General features: G+C 37.9%; 1 protein-coding gene and 1 pseudogene across 1 annotated transcript; one reads left to right on the forward strand and one right to left on the reverse strand.

Moving 5' to 3' along the window:
* Positions 1–6,752: 6,752 nt before the first annotated feature.
* On the forward strand, positions 6,753–19,603 carry LOC141428115 (DNA repair protein RAD50-like). The gene is given in 23 exon segments (XM_074087877.1): positions 6,753–7,089; positions 8,912–9,095; positions 9,396–9,581; positions 9,883–10,096; positions 10,224–10,315; positions 10,424–10,633; positions 10,803–10,969; positions 11,077–11,225; positions 12,277–12,391; positions 12,470–12,706; positions 12,944–13,102; positions 13,422–13,535; positions 13,611–13,808; positions 14,173–14,193; positions 14,195–14,320; positions 14,751–14,966; positions 15,190–15,350; positions 15,578–15,812; positions 16,120–16,326; positions 17,102–17,298; positions 17,876–17,980; positions 18,208–18,324; positions 19,217–19,603. Coding segments are annotated over 23 exon segments (3,924 nt in total). The 5' UTR covers positions 6,753–6,834; the 3' UTR covers positions 19,476–19,603.
* A 42-nt stretch (positions 19,604–19,645) lies between these two features.
* Positions 19,646–21,978, reverse strand: part of LOC141427728 (conserved oligomeric Golgi complex subunit 8-like) — a 3,571-nt pseudogene continuing 1,238 nt past the window's right edge.

The raw sequence follows: 21,978 nt of genomic DNA on the forward strand, positions 1-21,978 counted from the left end.
TTAATTATTCCACCCACCGGTTTAGATTTTAGAGGGGGGGGGGACGCTCAATTTTAATGAAAATTTGCACTTTAAAGTTAGATATTTCGCAAACAAAATGAATCGAAAAATCGTCTTCGTAAACCCCTAATGGTTTTAAAAGACTTATCCAACGATACCCTACACTATAGGGTAGGATGAGAAAAAAAATCACTTACGTCTATGGGAAGTACCATAAAAATAATTTTTGAATTTTTTATTGTACCATTTTGTCGGCATAGTTTACCTATATATCCGTGCAAAATTACAGCTTTCTAGCATTGATAGTCTCTGAGCAAAGCCGCGGACGGTCAGACAGACAGGCAAACAGACTGACAGACAGACATGGCGAAACTATAAGGGTTCCGTTTTTGCCATTTTGGTTCCGGAACCCTAAAAAGACAATTTTATTTGTTGATTGATTGGTGCACCGCTGAATATGTCCGACATTTTGTTTTTTTTTTGACATTAGGTAGGTACATAGGTGCGAGAGTTGTTTACGCGGGAAACGTATATTGTAGGTAGGTAGGACCGTCAGTGCGCAGCGAGGCGTTGCAACCGACTAGCATTTGTGTCCTCTGAGATACACTTAGAGATCAGTATTTACCGCGCGGCCTTGGACGAGTGGGGATAGCCTGGTGGCATAACCGTGGATCTACCAGTATCTGTCGTTCGTAAGTGTTTTATCAAAACTCGTATGCTAACCCCGCAATGTCGCATATCCCCCAAAACTCCAGTCATATCTTGTTAGGGAACCGGTTTCCATCGGCGCACCGATGGAACTTGTCGCAACAGCCAATCGGAGGTGTCGATGGACGCCGAAATAACTCTACTGGGGCCAACACGCTACGGTGCTGGATGGATTCCCAGCCCCAACTAAGTTGGGGACCATTCCTTCCGACTCACATTTACACCTTTACGAACATCCGACCTAAAAAAATGGACGTAAATACACGTTAAACGATAGGTATTTTTGTCCATTTATGGCCAATTTTTTTATCAGATCCTCCCTTGTACTACCCTAATCTATCAATTTTGGACTCCTGATGTAACTCGCGTGTACAGAGTATAGTTCGATATAAATATCAAAAAAGTAGTCTGAAACCGTTTAGTGTAGCGATAACTCCGCATTGTCTCTGAATACTTTTTATCGTGACCCACTACTCGATCTAAATGATTTCGAGGCTACCATCCCAACATTTAATATCACGCGATGGTATTGTCAGGGAGTACCCACGGATCCTAGCGCTGGATGTTTTGTCAATGATGTGGAGCTTCCTTCTGCTTTGGGGCATCCTTAAAGCCATTTGACTTAACCGAAAATACACAAACGCCGACGGCATTAGTGGATCCCTACAGGTACTGTGGTGATAACTTTTAGCGACAAGTTTTGCCAGCCAGATTTTCTGCTTTAGTAGTAGTAGAAAAGTATCTTTTGCCCACAATACAGTGCCACAGCTGCTGTAAAATTCGGACACGTAGCGGATCAATGTCGATCAAACCAAAATGCTTCAAATGTGGCCAAGAGCATACAGGCAAAACATGTACTGTGCAGGAAGACTTAGCGTTTTGTCTAATTCTTTCAGGCAGGCACTTGCTACACACAAGACCTGTCCAGAACACACTCGTCAAAGGCTATCAAAGCAGCAATGTCTGACGACAACATCTCTTACTCTCATGGCTTGTTGAACGTAAAAACCCCTGTTAAGAGATCCTACGCAGACGCGGCTCAGAGCCCCCCTTATTCCCAAACTGATCCTATGCCTCAAACCCACAAGGACTTCCCCCACACTCAAAGTCCATCCCAAAGTTACAGGAAAACGGTCTACATACCAAGGTCCCCCATCGTCCTCTATCACAAGGATATGACCGTGCGCTCACGAAGCCCAATTAGAGACCGCAACCCCCCTTCCTGCCGCCCTCCGGCCCCAGCCCTCCTCCCCCTTTCAGTCCCCCCAACGATAACCTGCTGGACGTCCCTTCTATCCTTGCTGATCAATATGTTCAGCAAAATGGATGATTTCCCCCTACCGCCCAACGTCGCCAACAAACTTTCACAATTTCTCAAGTTGTAAATGTTCCATCTCATCCAGTGGAACAGTCACAGTCTCCGCCCTAAAAAACACGAAATTTTGCAAATGGTATCCTCGTATGACCCTACTGTCTTTGCCATATCGGAGACCTGGTTGGTTTCGGGAGCCCGGTTCCGGGTGCCTGGCTTCTCGTGCCTCCGACATGACAGAGATGATGGCTACGCAGGAGCCGCCCTTCTCATCAAATCTTCTGTCACGTATAATCGTATAACTCTTCCCCTATCCCTTACGGCATTAATGCAGTCGCCGCCAAGATCATGGACTTTACCGTTCTTTCGATCTATATTTACGATCCGCTCTCCATTAATATCTCAGACCTCGAGCACATATTTTCCGCCCTTCCGGGCCCATTCCTCATTTTAGGTGACTTTAACTGTCATCATCTCATGTGGGGAAGCGCCGATGACGCCGCCTGTGATCTCGTTGACCTGATGGAGGACAAAAACATCTGCCTACTCAATGATGGTTCTCCGACGCGCAGAACGGCACCAGGCCTGAACTCTAGTGCCGTCGATCTTTCCCTGTGCTCTCCACATTTTGGCACCCTTCTCTCGTGGTCTGTGCTCCAGGATTCCCACGGTAGTGATCACCTTCCAATCTTAATATCCTTCCTACATCCTTTTCCCAACCCAGTACTCCCCAAATTCTAATAGGTACCACCTGTCCAAGGCTGATTGGGACCAGTTCGCGGCGGACTTGGATGCAGCAGTCAGCAAGATGCCATTGTCTTACCAGAAAACGCCTGTATTTGTCATGACAACCTGATCGAGGCCTTCATAGTTGCAGCTGACAAAAATATTCCGCCTAAAAAACGTTATAAGGCTAGGTCCTCCCCACCTTGGTGGGACTCTGAATGTACGGACATGATTCGCCTAAGGAACGAGGCCGAGAAAGCGTATTGTGGAAACATGTCCCTGGATAACTTTCTCGCATTCAAAAAGACCGCGGCTCAGGCGAAACGTTTGTTCAAAAAAAAAAAGAAATTTGGATGGATAAACTTTGCAAAGTATCTCCCCCGCACTCCATCAACTGTTCTATGGAAAGCCATAAAACGTTTTAGAGGTTCATTCATAGCCCGAGATGCGCCTAGTAACGACTCCTCAGTTTGGCTCACGGCATTTATAGACACCCTGTCTCCCCCACTGTCCCCCATGTTAACTCCCCTCCCTTCCCCCTATCCTTTGAATTGCCCTCATAATAATCTCGACCAACCGTTTTCGTGTTAGATTTTGGCATCGTTAGACCACCTCAAGAACTCGGCTCCTGGTCCAGATAGTATCCCGTACGCTTTTCTTGCCAAATCTGGCCAGGTTACCAAAAATACTTTCTAGACCTTTTAAACCATTTCCTCGACCTGGGTTTCGTTCCAGAGGCTTGGAAAAAACAAATTATCATCCCTCTACATAAACAAGGGAAAGATCCCCTCCCCTTCCTCCCACCGTCCAATCGCCTTATCATCCTGCCTTCTCAAAATCCTAGAGCTCGCTAGATTTCTGGATACTCTCGCCAAAGCGTGCGATCCGGGCAGTCGTATCGAAATGTTTAAATGCTTTCGCGTTCGCCCTACAAGCGTGTCTGCACCTTTCATGGGGGACCTCCCTTCTTACAGAATTAACGCATTAAAACCGTTCTTAAGCGCCGCCGTCGACTACGGCGGACCTTCCGACGTATCTCTCGGTCGTGGCGGGGAAATAAAACGTACAAAGCGTACATTTGCGTCTTTGTATGCACAGCTACTAAGGCCGTTCATGCAGAACTCGCCACCGAACTTGCGACAGAAGCGTTCCTCGCCGCACTAAGACGTTTCGTAGCACGCCGCGGACACTGCCGCAAACTAGTTTCCGATCAGGAAAAAATGCATCAAGATTTCTGGGCAAGGTGGTCCCAGAATACATGCATACGCTGCAGCAGCGAACGAAATGGCACGATAGGCAGGTTGCCCGAGAAAGGGCGCACTAGTCCTTGTCCTTAACGAAACAAACAGCCCCATGAAGTGGCCTTTAGGTCGCATCGTAGATACCCATCCTGGAGCTGACGCATAAGTGCGCGTCGTGACCGTGCGCACCGCTTGCGGTCTTTATAAACGACCAGTCGTAAAGCACTGCCCCCTGCCTACCTAACTCCATCGCTACTATCGCTCGTAGTAATCCTACTTTCCATCTCTTTATTTACTTTTTTTTTATCGTTTAACCTAGTTAAAATACAGCGTATTTTGGTGGCGGAAATGTTCAGTATTGCCAGATGTCAGGAGCCTTTACATCCTAATATTTTTATTCACGGTGGCCACACCTTAATTGTTTATAACTACCGACATCCGAATAACCGCTCCCCTCCACTTTTTCGATAACAAAACCAGCTGACTCGTCAGCTGGAGCGCCATTCATTCTCTATTTTTTCATATTATTTAAGAATTTGAATTGTAACAGCCGTTACGCTGCCCAAACTTTACAAGCTTTCCTTCAAACCGTAGTTTAAATTTAACGTAAGCTCAGTGCTGCTGCTGAAGCCTCCCTGCACCCTGCGCTGATCTGAAGGCTAAGTACGACACCAGAGGTAAGAGTTAACAGTGATTCCGGAGGAGCTGAAGACTTCGAGCCAACGGTGCCCGTTACCGACGCCCTAAGATCCTGCCCTGCAGCAGACGAGGAGTTCTCAGGTGAGAGCTTCCTACAGCAGCTATTATTTCGCGTGCTTTTTCATTTTATTTATTAATTTGTCGCGGGACGCCATATTTTGCTTCCGGCACGTTCCTTCACCATCCCGACTTTCCCCTCGTTGCTCTTTCGAAATTTCTATACAGTCCACTTCCCCTTTCTCGCACAATACTGATCAAACAGATCTAAAATTCCAATCTATTGTCAAGAAGACATATGTAATGTTTATTTTAATTATTAGATATATATCATGGACAGGGATGTTGGGAAATAATTCCGAGCCAAGATACCTTACTTCAATAGGGCATCTACTGTGCTGAAAAATTTTGTTGGTTCAAATCCATTCTTCCATTCCAGCCTTTATAGGTCCCACTGCTGGGCACTGGCCTCCTCTCAGAACGAGAGGGCTTGGGCCGTATTTCCCACGCAAGCCCAGTGCGGATTGGAAACTTCACACACACCATTGAATTACTTCTCAGTTTTGTGCAGGTTTCCTCACAATGTTTTCCTTCACCATAAAGCTCATGGTAAATTTCAAATGTAATTCCGCACATGAATTTTGAAAAACTCAGAGGAGCGAGCCAGGGTTTGAAACCACGATCCTCTGCTCGAGAGGTGATAGGTCAAACCACTAGGCCATCAGGGCTTCAAATAAATAAATTCTTGTGTTAAATAATTATGATAAGTCATCCATTAAATAACATTGCAGATTTTGTTTAGAAAAAATTACACTGTTGAGTTTCTTGCTGGACATTTTGACTCATGTGACTCACACAATATTAAATACCCCAAGGTCCCATATATCACAAAAACATTTAGTCTAAACTGTCACTGCTTGCATTCAATTTTGTTTTAATAATTTGTGGTTCAAATTTTATCATTGACAAACATTAAATGGGGAAAAAAATTACCCTCATTTCAAGAAGTTTACCCCACTGATAGAAATCAATAAATACTGAACCCATGTCTATTTGCTTGTGGCTTGTATATGGAACACATACAACAACAGTTACATTTACATGTTATTTTTATAAAACACTGCTGCGAGTTGCGACCATGACCCTGACCATGATAACCATCAACCAAATTAACATAATGTTAATGTTGTGATGAATGACTGTTAGATATGTAAACAAAGAAATATTATTTTATGGAATGTGGTTGAATAGCCACATAACAACATATTATCAAACGCCTCGCTTCATAGCCTAGTATATTTAGCACTACTACATATTTTTATTTTGCAGACAATCTATCTAAATTGCGCTGCGGCAACAAACAGTTGTACTTAGTTTAGCAACCAAGTACGTAAATGAATCATTTTGCCTCCATAATGACGCAGACAACAAGAATGCACGATATTAGTATACTGTTTTAATTATACTATGATCATTCTTAGATCTATAATAAGCAATGTACTGGTTGATAAAAATATAGGTCGATTACAATGAAATATAATACAAGCATGCACTACAAAATATAATTAATAATATGCCCGAGGCCAATGTAGATAATACTCACATATATTTAATATTTGAACACTTCTTATGTTGATGTCGAAAATATTTAGCACAACTGTCTTGAATTTAACTTATGATTTTCATAAAACAATTTACAAAAAATAAATACGAGACGCAGCATCCATCCCAAATCACATCACTGTCAAATCAATCAAATTTACTTAACCACAGACAATTATAGACCACTATAAACAAACGGACAATGGACATATTATGCGTACGAACGTGGTACGAACTACGATAATTTAAGACAAGACTGGATAAAAATTTGTGCAGTACCCTATTTTTTGTGTATTTCAATTCAGTCAAACAAAAGTTCCTCACCAAGTCAGAAGGCCTATCCAATTGGAAAACGGCAGAAGATGCAACGACACGAACTTCGATTTTCGTAGTAGCCCGCAGGGCTACTACGAAAGCGAAACACGAATTCGTTGTCAAGTTGACATCGAGTTGAGCGAGCTTAGGTTCTTATACTCTGAGACAGTCGTTTTGCTAAATGCTGCTTAGTGCTTTTGTTGGCGCGAAACAAATTTACATTACGCGTTATAGATGGCAGGAATTAAATCCTTAGCTGTTCGAGGTATCCGCAGTTTTGGACCAGATGAAAATGACGAACAGCGGGTATCCTTCGAAAAACCATTGACTCTTATACTCGGACAAAATGGATGTGGAAAAACAACGATCATTGAATCAATTCGATATGCGATTACGGGGCAGATGCCACCGGGCAGTCGCAACGAGTGCTTTGTTCATGACACGAAAGTCAATAGAACAACCGAAGTTCTGGGACAGGTGAAACTTAAGGTGAGGTTAGCATAACTTTACTTGCCGGCCTTACCGTGCCCCTATAAGTAAAAACTACACTAGTCTTTGCTATGATCACAAAATGCTTTAACTTAACTCCTTATAAAATATGTGACACATATTATAAATGCTAAAATTTGTAAGTCTGTTTGTTTGTTACCACATCACGTCTAAACTAGTTTAGATAAAGTTTAGTATCGGATAGTTTTGAGTTCCTGGGAAGGACATAGGATAGTTTTATCCCAGAAAATTATGTAGTTCCTGCTGCGGGAGTGTTAAATGAATTCTATGCACATAAAGTCCTGGGCAAATGACTAGTTTACTAAATATTTCACTGTATAAGTAAAAAACTTTATAAAAGGCCCATATTATAAGTGTAAGCATATGGAACTAAGGTTGAACTAAAAATTATTAAGCAACTCGAGGAAAAGGAGGAGGAGGTTATCAATTTTGTTTTTTTTTTGTTACCTTGAAACTGTCATATATGTATGAACCAATTTGAAAAGTTTTTACTCTTTTTACTGTTGAAATGGGAATACTGACAATTGTCCTACTCACAAAAGTCAGGATTTGATAAGTGGACCCTGGGGAATTCAAGGAAACTCTTTAAATATTGAAGGAACATCTAAGTTGATTTACTACTTTACATCATCATCTCAGCCGTAGGACGTCTACTGTTGGACATAGGGCTCCCCCACAGACCTCCAGTTGCTTCGGTTGGCAGCGGGCTGCCCGCAACCCGCAGCTTTTACCAGGTCATACGTCCATCTTGTTGGTGGATGTCCTATGCTGCCCTTGCCGATCCCCGGTCTCCACTTGAGAACTTTTCGGCCCCAATGGCCATACACTCTCCGTGCTATATAGCCCGCCCATTGCCACTTCAACAAGCTAATTCGCTGGCTATGTTGGTGACCCTTGTTCTTCTACGTATTTCCTAATTTCTGATTCGATCCCATAGAGAAACCTCAAGCATAGCTCTCTCCGTAGCTTGCTGAGCAACTGAGCCTATTTATAAGGCCTAAAGTAAAGCACCATGTCTCGGATCCATGTGATCACTGGCAACACACATACTACACACACTACTTTACACAAAATACATGAAATTAACAGGTTAACAGGTGCGGTATTAAATTTGAAATTTACCACGAGCTTTACGGTGAAGGAAAACATTGTGAGGAAACCTGCACAAACCTGCGAAGCAATTCAGTAGTGTGTGTGAAGTTCCCAATCCGCACTGGGACCGCATGGGAACTACGGCCGAAGCCCTCTCATTCTGAGAGGAGGCCTGTGCCCAGCAGTGGGACGTATATAGGCTGGGAGAATGGATGATGAACAGGTTAAACAGAAGACAAAAAGAACTAACTTGAGATACCTTAACTAACTATAATGTACCTATAATAAAAATAAAAAAAACATAAAAAATAAAACCCCTAAAAGGTCTGCCTGTGACAGGGTTCCCATGATGCTGATTGCATTACCCCATAGTAACTTGTGCATTTGCTCTTGCACCATTTGTTGAAATGGAACTGTGTATTGGAACAGATGATGGAGCAAGAGGGTTCCCCAACAGTATTGAGGCATGAAATTCAAACTGGTACAAAGTTATTGTCCTGTATTTGTTTTGAGCCAGTTAGATTTTGTTATAATTTTTTTACAACATAAAACATCAACTTATTTGTGTTGAATCTACTTAACATGTAAGAGAGACAGTGCATAAGTTTTTTACCTCAAAAATTGTTATAACACCCCTCTTTTTTATCAATATTAAAAATGGTTTATAAAGTCTTATTTCGCAATACATATTTTTTACTTTAAATTTCAGATAGTGAATGCCAATGACAAACAGTTAGAGGTATCAAGATCAATGAGAGTGACATGTATGGCAAAGAAGAAACCAGTATTTAAAACATTAGACTCATTCTTATCAGTGATTGACGAAAATGGAAGGGTAAAGGATATCTCATCGAGGTGTGCGGACTTAGATTCAGTTATGCATCAGGAGCTTGGTAAGTAAATTCAACCCTCATTTGTTTTTATCTATAAAAGCCTAAATCATTAAATGAATGGAGCTAGAGATACTTCTTCTTGAAAATTATTGAGGTGCACTAGAAAAGAATTTTTCAAAATTGAGATAGAAATCTATGCCATAACGTCTATGGGAACAAAGTTGTAGAATAAAACTAGTCAGGCACAGTTAAAGCTCGACAATGTGATTTATATAAATATAAATTATATTTGTTCAGCCTAAATTCATTGTTACTAATGTAGTAGGTAAAAGTTTCTCAAACTTTATACATTTTTTGCAGGCGTTTCAAAAGCTATCCTTAACTCTGTAATATTCTGCCACCAAGAAGACGCAAGCTGGCCTCTTGATGAAGGGAAAAAAGTCAAAGAAAGGTTTGATGAAATATTTGATGCTGATAAATACAGTGCTTGCTTTGATCGCCTAAAGAAAAACCGAAAAGAGCTTGGGACAACTATGAAGCTGCTTGGTAGGTGTCAAAATAAACTTTTAGATTACACAGAGCAATTTTTGCAATAGAAATTACCTTTATTGGTGATATGATAATAATATAATTATTAGAGACTAGCTGTTGCCCGTGGCTTCGCCCCCATTGTTTTTTTTTCTATATTTTTTCCATTAAAACCTTCTCCTGACAATAACAAACACAACAAAAAAAAAGAATTAGCATAAATCGGTCCAGCCGTTCCCAAGTTTTGGCCTTAGCAACACATTTTACAGTTCATTTTTATTTATGTAGATAATCAATGGTTACATTTTTTTTTTTCTAGAGCAAGAAGTACAATACCTTACTGAACAAAAAGCAGAACTAGACAAAAAAAAGCTGAATGTCATTAATGATGAGACCCGCATATCTGAAGCTGAAATAAAAATATCTGAAATTACACAACAGCTGAACCCCATTACTGAAAAGCTGAAAGCAATCGAAACTTTACAGAAGAATTTAGTTGCGTTTGAATCAAAGCGAGAGAAAATAAAAACAAGGTCTATCTCAATTTGATAGATAACTGTTCATCTCAATTTGTCATGTTTGAAGCTATGGTTTCATGTTTCTAAATGATGTTAAGAAATGTTTAGAGAAAACCAACTAAAGTCTTTTTGTATTTTACAGATTAGAACATAACCAAACTCAAGAGCAAGTGCTGAAGAAAGCAATCAAAAATATATTTGAAGGAACCACTGCAGAACTGCAGGAAAATATAAGTATGAACAACCTACAAAACAAACGTTAAATAATAGTTTCATCATAAATTCTGTTGAGGAATTAAATCATACTTGTACAAGTCTGACCCATATTTTTTTTTATTTTAGATAACTATGGAACAACTGTTAAAGCAAAACAAAAGGAACTCGCAGAGTCATACAAAAGAAACTCTTCATTCAATACAGATGAGGAAAGAATTGCCAATCAAAAGCAAGCAAATGAAGCAAAGTTTAACAAATTAATAGTGCTAGAAGGCCAGAACCAAGATCGTATAGAAGAGAAGAATAACATGGTTCTAGAAACTGCAAAATTAGCTGGTACGAAAATGTACCTACAACCTAAAGCTCTATATACAATTTAATTGAAAATTTGTGCAAATTACATTATATTGCAGGGCTGCTGGGATCAAGCACAATTTACAATTACTACTAGCTCTGCTTTACCTTAAAAATAATAGTTTTACTAATTTTCATTTTAATGTTGCAGAAATTGAAGTTGCACAGATAGAAACTAATGAAGAGGCTGATACACTGATAAACTCTGTAAAGGAAAGGATAAAAGTACTGCAGAAGGACTTGGAATCTCTTAAATCTATGGCTGATGCAGAGGAGAACAAACTTCAATCACTAGTCAATGCCAGTATTGAGGCTTTAGTATGTATTATTATTAATTCTGTTTTTTTACTACAGGAAGTTGGTTCAAAGTTGCGCTAGTGGTGTCAATATTTAATTGCGGGCCCTGATCTATTTTTTTTTCTTAGTCCCGCCATGAACAAAAAATATCCAATAAAGAAGCAGATATCATGACTGTGAAGAATGATATTGTTAAAACAGAAAAAGAAATCAAAAATGCTAATCAATCTAAGTTGAGACTGCAAGAATTGGAACAAAAAGTCAAAAATGCTGAGGAGTAAGTAAGTTCTGTATTTTTAAAAGAAAGGAGACAAATCTGTGTAGATATTGCAATTGAAATTAACACTGAAAGTTTAAATTACTTCAAATAAGGATGTAAATTTTGAATAAATATTTAAATGGTTTCGCCGGAAGACCAGGGGCCTACCACACTCTCTTAATAGGATTCAGTTTAGGCTCTAAACTGAACTGCATCGCTATTTCGTACCACGACGTTACTTTTGCGATTCAGTTCAAGCACGGTTCAGCAACAGCGATACAGACATTTTCATTCACTCACTTCAAGCGGTTTTCGTACCATGACGCTTAACTTGAGTGAGAATTGAATCGCTTCAGTGTCAAATATAGCGATTCAGTATAAGTTACTAATTCTGTCAATTCTTTTGGAATTTTAAGTGTTTAACTTGGAATATTTTTAAATTTCAAGAACTTTTAAACTTTTATTCAAGTTTTATAACTTTTCATAGGTTTCACGACATTGTGCTTCTTAACTCCTCATTGATAAAACTAATTTTTCAGTGAGAAAAGAGACTCGTGGATTAGTGACAGCATAAACATTTTATTTGTAATCAACACAACGGTTGCTAAGAACACGGAATGACATAGAGTTATGGTTTTCCAAAATAAAGAGGTTTTAGTATACAATATTTGGTTTGCATATAGCGGCATCCCTTTCGCGACTTAGCGTTTCAGTTTCGGACCAGAGACAATATCGGTCTTTCATTCACTTGTAAACCATTGAGACTCAGCTCTGAGAAATAAACGTCGTGGTATCTTTTTCGACGATTCAGTTTGGGTGCCTAAATTGAACTGCTCTGCGTTTGGATCGTTTATGAAAAGATTATGGTAGGCCCCCAGCACTGTAGCGCTGACTCCATCCGAGGAGTCTGCATTTATACCGAGGCGGCACTATTTCGGGCACATAGTTTTACTTTTTCGTTTTGTCAAGTGATATTTTGTGTCTCGAATAAATTTTTCTATTTTCATTTTACTTAAAGGATGAGAAATTCGTGCAATGTTTCAAAATTATTAATCATTAATATTTACAGTGAATATGAAGAAACGCATAAAGAATTAAATACAGAAGAATGTCAAAAGGAAATTAATGATGATGAAAAAGTTATTGAGCAATATGAAAATGAACTTGAACAACTAAATTTAAAGGTAAATCGGTACAAAGTTATTAGCAAGATAATTGGTTGTATTTCATAAATATAATATTATTCAATATTCCATTTTTAGGTAACTAAATTGCAAAAGCAAAGCGCAAAGTTAAAAGAGCGGGACATAGTCGAAGAATCATTGAAACAGAAGGATAAACAGCTGATTTTATTAAAGAATAAGCACAGGTCTGCTATCACAGAGCTACTTGGTCGTATGCCTGAGAAGGATTTCGCCAAGTCTGTCAATAGATACGATTCTGAAGTGTCAACCGAGGTAGAATCAATGAAGCAGAAATTGAAAGAAACTCATTTGGAGGTAAAAATCCGATTGTCTTTTGTTTTAGTTCAGTCACTGATGTTTTATTCATTAATGACTCCTTCTGATAAGCAAAGATTGGCATGTTTGTCTAGTAAACGTCCAATCATTCATGACTTTAAAGACAGTCCGTTTGTAGCGTTCTCGGATATACCTGTTCTGTAGAACAGTTAACAACTAATTTTATACTTGAAAGTGTAATATATGATGCAGTTTATATCATGTGCTTTTAATCAGATTACAAGCCAAGAAGCAGAGAGGAAACATGTTCGTGAAATGCTCAACGAGCGACGCAGCGAACTGACTAAAGCAGAAGATCAGATGTACAAGGCGTGTGGCACTCAGTCGTACGAGGCTACGCTAGCTAAGGTCAATGCTACTGTCGAAAAATTACAGGTTTGTTTGTTCTTCTACTTTTTTTTTTTTTTTTTTTTTTTCGATATAACCGCCGCTAGTAAAAGAAAGGCGGCGTCATATTCGCCCCCGTTGTAATTTTCGTTGTTGTTTTTTTCTTTCATAAAAACCTCCTAACAATAACAAACACAACAAAAAAAGAATTAGCGAAATCGGTCCAGCCATTCCCGAGTTTTGCACTTAGCAACATATTTTAAGATTAATTTTTATTTATATGATGATGATGATGATGATGAATTATAACTTTAAAGATAGTAATAGTAACTTAAAAAATTTAGTTTCTTAAGAATGTTATTTACAGGAAGAACAAAATATAGCGAATTCCACTATATTTATCAACGCTAAATACAAAAGACAACTCAAGGAAAACAACTGCTGCCCTCTCTGCAATCGTGGATTTGATTTAGAGTCTGATGTAAGTAAAATTTAATTTTTACCTTTTTTTTAACATAGTGAACTTCTTATGAAATATTTTTCTCTTATGTTTTAGATAACAGACTTAGATGATCAACTAACTACTCAGGTCATGAATATCCCCGCAAGATTGGAGAAGGTAACGGAAGAATTACAAAGAGCATCTGCAAAGAAGGATGAACTGCTTAGCATGAAAACATTAAATGAAAAAATTCAATCACTAAAGGAGAAAGAAATACCGCAGTTGGAGAAAAGATTGAGTGATGTTGATAAGGTATGTTTTATTTAAAAACTATGCAAACTTATGTATAGTCGCTAAATTTAACTCATTTCCATGACTTTGTAGTCAGCAGTTCAGGGATAGCGTAACTTTTTATTGGTAAAAACTTTTTTTAGGAGTACATGATCAAACAATCGAAATTCTGCCTTTTTTATGTTAGTATAGACATATTATTATTTCGATTTCTTTCTATCTACAATTCGTCCCAAAACCGTAAATTGGTTTTATTTAAGTGTTTCGATTTTCATTCCCAGATCTTGTGAAGCAATAGATCTCTCCACCAGTACGTGTCTTTAAAGCTAACTCCATGTTAAAGTTAAATAAGAAATTAAACAACAGAAACGTTTTCGCTTTTCAGCAAATATCAACATTAACAGAGGCAGGGGGATGAGCTGTCTATGTCGCTGATGGAACCAGAACAGAAGCTGCAAACTGCCAAACAGATCGCTGGCCACATGCCTCTCATGGATCAAATGATCCAGGAAATCAACAATATCACCAAAAACGTAATATACTTTCTTGTATCTCAATACATACAGCACATAATAAGTAACAGTACAGTACAGTAAGTAATAGTACAAATACAGAAGCCTCACTGCTGTACAAAAGTGACGTTTAGGCATAAGAATCATGCCTACTGTATGCTTCTCTGTCCATCGCATAACTCGTATTCGACTCGACTCGACTCGGACTCGCACGCGGCACGTGTAGTGGAATAGCACACTATAGGGGGCCCGAGACATTTACTTGTAGCGGAAAATAAAATCGCGGAGTGAGCCGCGCCTGGTTACAGTACAATACTCCTCTAAATATTTCTCGAGCGATCTCTATATCAATATGTTATGCGTCGATTGCATTTTTCGCAAAAGAAAAAAATGATTTGCTTATATGAACACAACTACTTATTTTAATCAATTGACTATCTTCAAATTACAGTTAGAAGCGATTAAATCTCAATGCTCTGGGTTCGAATCAGACCTTACATTAGATGAGGCTACAGCGAAGCAGACCGACTTTCGCCAGAAGATCAGCACTTTACGGACTCGCGTTAAGGCTGCACAAAACAAATTCAATGCGCATACCAAGAAGCTGCAAGCAAAGGCCGAAAGTAAAAATAAATTAAAGGAGGAATATCTCAACGTTCAGAAGAAGGTAAAAAAACACCAAGCATTGAGTTACAATAACTTTGTTTTATGTATAAGCTCAAAAGCTTACTGGCACGCTACACGCCTTGACCATAACATGATCCTTGCCTCGAGTTGCTGCCTTAGTACCTAATATTATACTATATTCTATGACAAATCTTTGCAAAGTAGTAGTAGATTATTTCCTTCATTTGCTTATACGACTAATTCTGAAATCAAACATCTTTTAGGTACAAGAGTTGCATAATTTGCAAGAGTCAATGAAGCAGTTGGAATCAAACAGAGACAAGTTTATGTTAGAACTGAAGGAACTCCAGGAATCCACGGGAGCTCTTAAAACCGAATTAAGAGAAAAAGAAAACGCTAAGACTGATATTGTTAAGAAAAATAGGTAAATTATATTCTACATTTTTGTTACATGCATTTGTATTTTTACGGATTCTTTTTTACAGATTATTCAATTAAGTAGTGTGTGCTAGAGTATAGTAGTCTATTTCTAACCTATTTCTAAATGAGACGGTAGTATTTGTGATGGCTACCCATACAAACTATTTGAGCAAACAAATTATAATTCAATAAAATACTTACAAAAGCGATAATCTTCTTTTAAACTTTCAGGGATGCTATTGACGCTAAGAGAAGCTTTATAACGAAAATAATTAATGCTTTTGATAAGGTCAAAGCAATACTTGTCGAGATTAAAAATCATGAAAATAAAAATGTTCCTGGTGAAATGGAGAAAATTAAATTAGCTAACGACCGATTGATGGAGCAACAAAAACAGATTATGATTGATAGAAATGCACTAACGAAGAGAATCGACTCTTTGAAAGATGAAATTGCAAAGCAAGAGGTGAGTTCCTAAAATCTGTGCAGCCTTTTGTTTTTGTTGGTTGAGATCACACAAAGTAAGGTTTAAAATTGATAATTAAACTAAATATATTTGTTACGGGATGTAGACTGATTACCGTTAACAAGCTCCCGATATATCATTATAGTTAGTCACGGTATACACCACATAATATTAATGTAAATAACCATAAATCAATAAAAACTGTTATTGTTACAAGCTTTTATTTATTTTTTAAACTAAGTTTTGATTTCAGATTTTGTCTTTCTCAAAACGTTAGATTGGTAACTTAACCTATTTTACTTTATAGATATACGAAAGAGATTTGGATGACAATCTTAAATTAAGAAGTGCCCAAAGTGAAATTGCTGCATGTGAGAAGGAATTGAACGAGATCAATGAGAAAATGAGTGGTGTTAATATGAACATGATCTCAGAAAAGGGCCCTTTGATCAATAAACATACGCAATTGTTGAGAGAAAAAGCTACTACGGAAGGAGAACTTAATGAAATAAAGGTGAGCAAGTTGTCCCTGTTGGATATTGGATTCAGATGATATAAGCTGGATAAATATTACTTTACACCTATCTTATATATTTTTGTTAATGTATTAAATATTAATATAAAATACGATTTATTAATAACCTAACCAACAAAAAGTAGGAAAACCCCCGACTTTGTCACTTCAAAGTTCAATATCTCAAAAACGGCTGAACCAATTTTAACCGCAAAACCGCATTCAAATTGGTCCACCCGTTTAGGAGCTACGGTGCCACCGACACACAGACACATATCAGTCAAACTTATAACACCCCTCTTTTTGCGTCAGGGGTATAAAAAAAAAACAAGTTTTATACACTTTTTTATTCGTGGCTGTTGAAGGCTGGGCGGCTTTGGCCCTCTCACTCGTATTAAATAAAAATAATTAGCCTCAGCTGGACGGTAAGATACGATGTTCAAATTTTGCGCTTCGTAGTATAGAGCCTGATTGCTTTAAGCCTTTGGCGAAGATTTTACTTTACTAGAGAGGTCTGTTTTGTGCTTGAGCATAAAAAAACATGCCGCCTGGACTTAGCATAAATAGGAGGATTGCGGACATGAGAAGTGAAAATATATGTTTTATTTGTGTTCGGGTGGCAAATACATGCAAATATCAAAGTGACAGACTCACTCAATATTTGTGTGTAAGTATTAGGCATAATTTTTTAAAATGTCAGCCTAACTGCACATTTTTCCTTCATTCATATATTGTTTTCATGCCACGTTTAAAACTGACACCTTTTTTTACACAGAAAAGACTCCAATATAACCGACAAGAACTAAAGAAAGCGCAGAATAAGGATGTTGAGAAGAAATACAGAGAAAAGTTTTACGAACTCAAAGTAACGCAATTGCTAGACAAGGACATAAAGGAGTATTCTGTAGCACTAGAAAAATGTCTTATGGAATTCCATAGAGAAAAAATGGAGAATATTAATCTTATTATAAGGTAAAACAAATGCAAGAGTTAGGGAAAAAACAATAAGAGGGTTATTGCCAAATGACTCTTTTTAAGTTTTGTCAAGAACTTCCCCAACCAAATTCTTTATTCAAAACTAGCTTTTACCCGCGGCTTCGCTCGCGCATAATTAGTATGTAGTTTTTTTCGGGATAAAGTAACCTACATATATTTTAATCCAGGGTATTCATTACCTGTATGCCAAATTTCATGCAAATCCGTTAAGTAGTTTTTGCATGAAAGAGTAACAAACATCCATCCATACAAACTTTCGCGTTTATAATATTAGTAAGATATTAGTACGTACGAAGTAAAATTTTGGTAGGTATTCGAGCGACGTTGACCAAGGAAGTCCTTTACCAGAATGTCATTTGTACGGCTTTAAATGACAAAAAATATGATCACATCATAGAACATGTGACACTAGTGACAGTCGCCATTGTTTTTTTTTCTTCTGATGAATGTAAACATAAATAATTTCACAATATGCACGATTTTAAGCTTTAATTTCAGCGAGTGTTCTTTTCTACTGAAATTGAGATTTAATTCGAATTGTTATTTGTCGTAGGGAAATGTGGCGGAAAATTTACAGAGGGAACGACATTGAATACATAGAGATCAAGACTGAAGGAAGCATGACTGCCGATATGGAGAGGCGTAAATATGATTATAGGTAAACTAAACTCCTGTAAATACTAATTATAAATACTGCAAAAGCGAAAATATAATCTAAACTAAATGGAATGCATCTTAATAATAATCCAGCGAAAACGGACTAACAAGAAAGAAACATCATTTAACTGTCTACTTTCCATTTTTAGGGTTCCGTAGCCTAAATTGCATAAGCGGAACCCTTATTTATAGTTTCGCCACGTCCTATATGTGATTTTTGTTTTTCAGAGTTGTGCAAAATAAAAATGGTGCTGAGATAGATATGAGGGGTCGGTGCAGCGCCGGTCAAAAAGTATTGGCTTGTCTTATAATAAGATTGGCTCTTGCTGAAACATTTAGCTCTCGGTAAGTTTGTGTATTTAAACCTGCCTGCTTTAGCCTTTTTTTTTCACTTGTCATGGTCACAATTTCGAAGCTAGGCTGCGTTTCCACCAAAGATGCGAGGATGTGTTCCGAGGAATGTGTTTTTCATGAACCAATAGAAACGCTTCATTTACATATCCTCGCACAGCACATCTCTAGTGGAAACAGCTGAGCGGAGCGAAGCGATGTAAATGAAGCGTTTTTATTGGTTCATGAAAAACACATTCCACGCATAAAAAAGTTTATGATATAGTTTTTTTTTTAATGATTCGTGTTTTATAAAGCATTACTAAATGATGGATGACATGAAAACTAAACGTAACGGTTGATACCCTTACCTACGACTCGGGTGAATATAAACGGCGGTTGAAATGGCGCGCTATATGCACTTGCACAATGTAACGTTTGGGGCACTATTAATAAATAAATAAATAAATATCACGGGACAATTCACACCAATTGACCTAGTCCCAAAGTAAGCTTTAGCAAAGCTTGTGTTATGGGTACTAAGCAACGGATAAATATAATTATATAGATAGATACATACTTAAATACATAGTAAACACCCAAGACCCGAGAACAAACATTCGTATTTTTCATACAAATATCTGCCCCGACACGGGAATCGAACCCGGGACCTCAAGCTTCGTAGTCAGGTTCTCTAACCACTGGGCCATCTGGTCGTCAAACTATTTATGTTCATCATTGAATAAATCTAATGGAAGCAACGGATGTATCAGATTGATTTTTTATTCGGTATTTTGTTGGAACGAAATAAATAAGGCACTAAAGCATTAAAATTTTCATTAAAATTCGGATTTCAAGTTGTTTTGCGTAGTTATTTAAAATTAATCTAAATAATCCTGTTTTTCAGATTCGGTATATTGGCATTGGACGAGCCTACGACTAATTTGGACCAAGAAAATGTCAGGAGCCTATGCACAGCTCTTGGTGAAATAGTGCAGGAGCGAATGTCGCAAAATAACTTTATGTTCATTATTATTACACACGACAAAGAATTTATAGAGTCTCTAGCTAATGTTGACAAAGTCTCGCATTACTATGAGGTATCTAGAAACGAAGAGGGAAAGTCAAGGGTGAAGAAAATAAGGTTCACTCCCCTCAAATCGTAAAGCTTTAAGTTTAGATTTCAAACATTCCTATATCCTATATTGTTTGTAAAAGTGAAATAGTTGTTTAAGTAATTGTTAAAGGCAGTGCCTTACAAGCATTTATTCTTATTTTTATTACATAAGCATGTATGGAATAATTATTTTTTTCAAATTAAAGCTTTTTCTATTAATCCAGATAATTTTATTTTCTTGTCCTTATTAAAATTATTAATTTATTATAGACCTCCTCAAAGTAGGTAACGCCTGATTCAATTAATTATTTTAAATTATTAACGTTTAACACATATTTTATTATAATTTAATTAACCAGTCCAATAATGCTGTTTAGAGGCTCGCATATTGCGATTTGGTCGATGTGTAGAATCTTGCTCTCTTGTAAAACAGTTAGAGTAACGCCAAGCAGTTCTGATATTTGAGTTGATGGGAAAGACAAGGACAGACATTTCGAAATGTACGGCACAAAATCCTCCATGAAACAAACGCAAAACGAAACGAAATTTTGTCTCTCAACGTCGGTAAAGGCTTGTTGCTCTCTCTGATAGTATGTCATCAATACTTGAACAGCTTTATTGAAGGAGTTTCTGTATGCATTATAGACTTCTTTGACTATATTCAAGGGGGCTGTCACCCTCAGCATATTAAGGACGATCAACATCCCATTACAATATTCTGCCAAAGGATAATAGTCCAATAGACTCTCTGGAGGTCCAGAAGAAGTGTTTTCATTAATGGGTCGCGGCACATTCTTTATAGTTGGCACTTTGTACGACCTTATCTGGTTTTCAAAGTGAGTATCGGCCTTTTCGAGCCCTTTGTGGAATTGAGAAAGGAGATTGTTACGAAACAATGGAGTCAGAGTGCATCTCATGTCTGCACCAACACGTCCAAAAGACAGACAGAGATACATGCACTGGTTGAATAAAGATTCAAAGTTAGACTCGTCCTCGCTTTGAAGGTCTTGATTTAAAATGTAGGCCAATATTTCAACCTGAAAGGAAACTTTAATTAGTCTTATTATAGGTTAGTGTCGTATTATAGTTACCATGAAACCATTTCATAGTAAACGTCATAGTGACATCGCATTAATTAACAAGGAAAATCGTAATGACTTTTCCTTTGAAAAGGTTCCATGGTGGCTCATGAATTAAAGTCCTTGACCATACACTAATTACCTTGCTTTATGTGCTTAGTCAAAAGTAAAGCAAAGCCAACGAGACGAGATATACTTCATCTTTGTCTGATACGTCATCATTACCATTTCACTCCTTTTTTCTGTTTCATGACATTACAATATCTCGTCTTGTTGGCTAGAGTTTACATAGCAGCTAACATTTGTTCTTCCAATAGCCATAGACATTTTCGTAACACTTGCATCTTATCGAGCTGTATACTTGACAATTAAGGATCTATAACATACTTTACCTTTTGTTTTAACCAACAAGAGAGGGCACTTGTTCCATTCAACTCGTCTTCCCTAGCCCTGGATTCGTGGGCGTCCGGCAGAAATATTGACTTGTGTTGTGTGAGGACATTGAACAGATGGATTCTGTGTAGCTCCACTATTCTTCTTAATAGTCTTTCGCTGGCTGTAAGCAAAAAAAAATACACCGAAAATTAAGACCCCACATACTACATACATAACTTATGTAAAAGTTTTGTTATGATGTTACATGGCAGTCAAAGTAGGTACTTACAGCACGCGGCACGTAAGCAGCACTGACCGTTAATTTTTGTGACAGTCGCGCACGTCAGTCACAGTCAGCGCTTACGCTTGCCACGTGGTATCATCAGTCGCAACGATAGGTTCCTTATTTTGTATTTCTATGCAATAACGGTCATCGCTGTTACGTACTACGGGCAATACTGCTGTTACTACGCTAGTTTTTGCCGCCGATATACTTAAAGCATTTCTCTTTCCTAACCAGTCAGTGACCCCGACAGACCATCACTTACATTCTGTATTTTTGGCATCCTCCAATGCCTTTCAAACCACGCATTCCTCGCCTTTAGGAAATGTAAATGCAGACCATCAGAATTACTGGATTTGCTTCTGTATATCTACTCTGTTCATCATCGTTTGATCTGTAGACAGTGTTTGCTCTCCGGAGGTAGCCAAGAATCTACAAAACAATTCATTATAAATATGAAAAACTTCGTATTTATGCTGGATGTAGGTGACAGACATAAATGACTTTTTATGGCAAAAGCCTATTGAGAATTATGAGTTAATATCACTTAAAATACCTGCAAGCACTGTGGTAATGGTAAGTCGTATCGAAGTTGATTGAACAGATGGTAAAGGGTTTAAAACAAAGTGTCATTATCTCAGAAGTTGTATTCTGTAAAGGAAAAAAAAACAATAAGTATTTTTTGTTCAAGTTAAATATTTCATTCAATCTTAGCTTAGGGTATGTTCACAATAGTATTGATATTTATTCAACGATGGTGTGGGTAGCTATTTGTATGAGTGAGTTACACAATTGCAGGCCTTAAGCACAGATAA

The sequence above is a fragment of the Choristoneura fumiferana genome, chromosome 5 (genome assembly GCF_025370935.1).
Source record: "Choristoneura fumiferana chromosome 5, NRCan_CFum_1, whole genome shotgun sequence".
Classification (NCBI taxonomy): Eukaryota; Metazoa; Arthropoda; class Insecta; order Lepidoptera; family Tortricidae; genus Choristoneura; species Choristoneura fumiferana.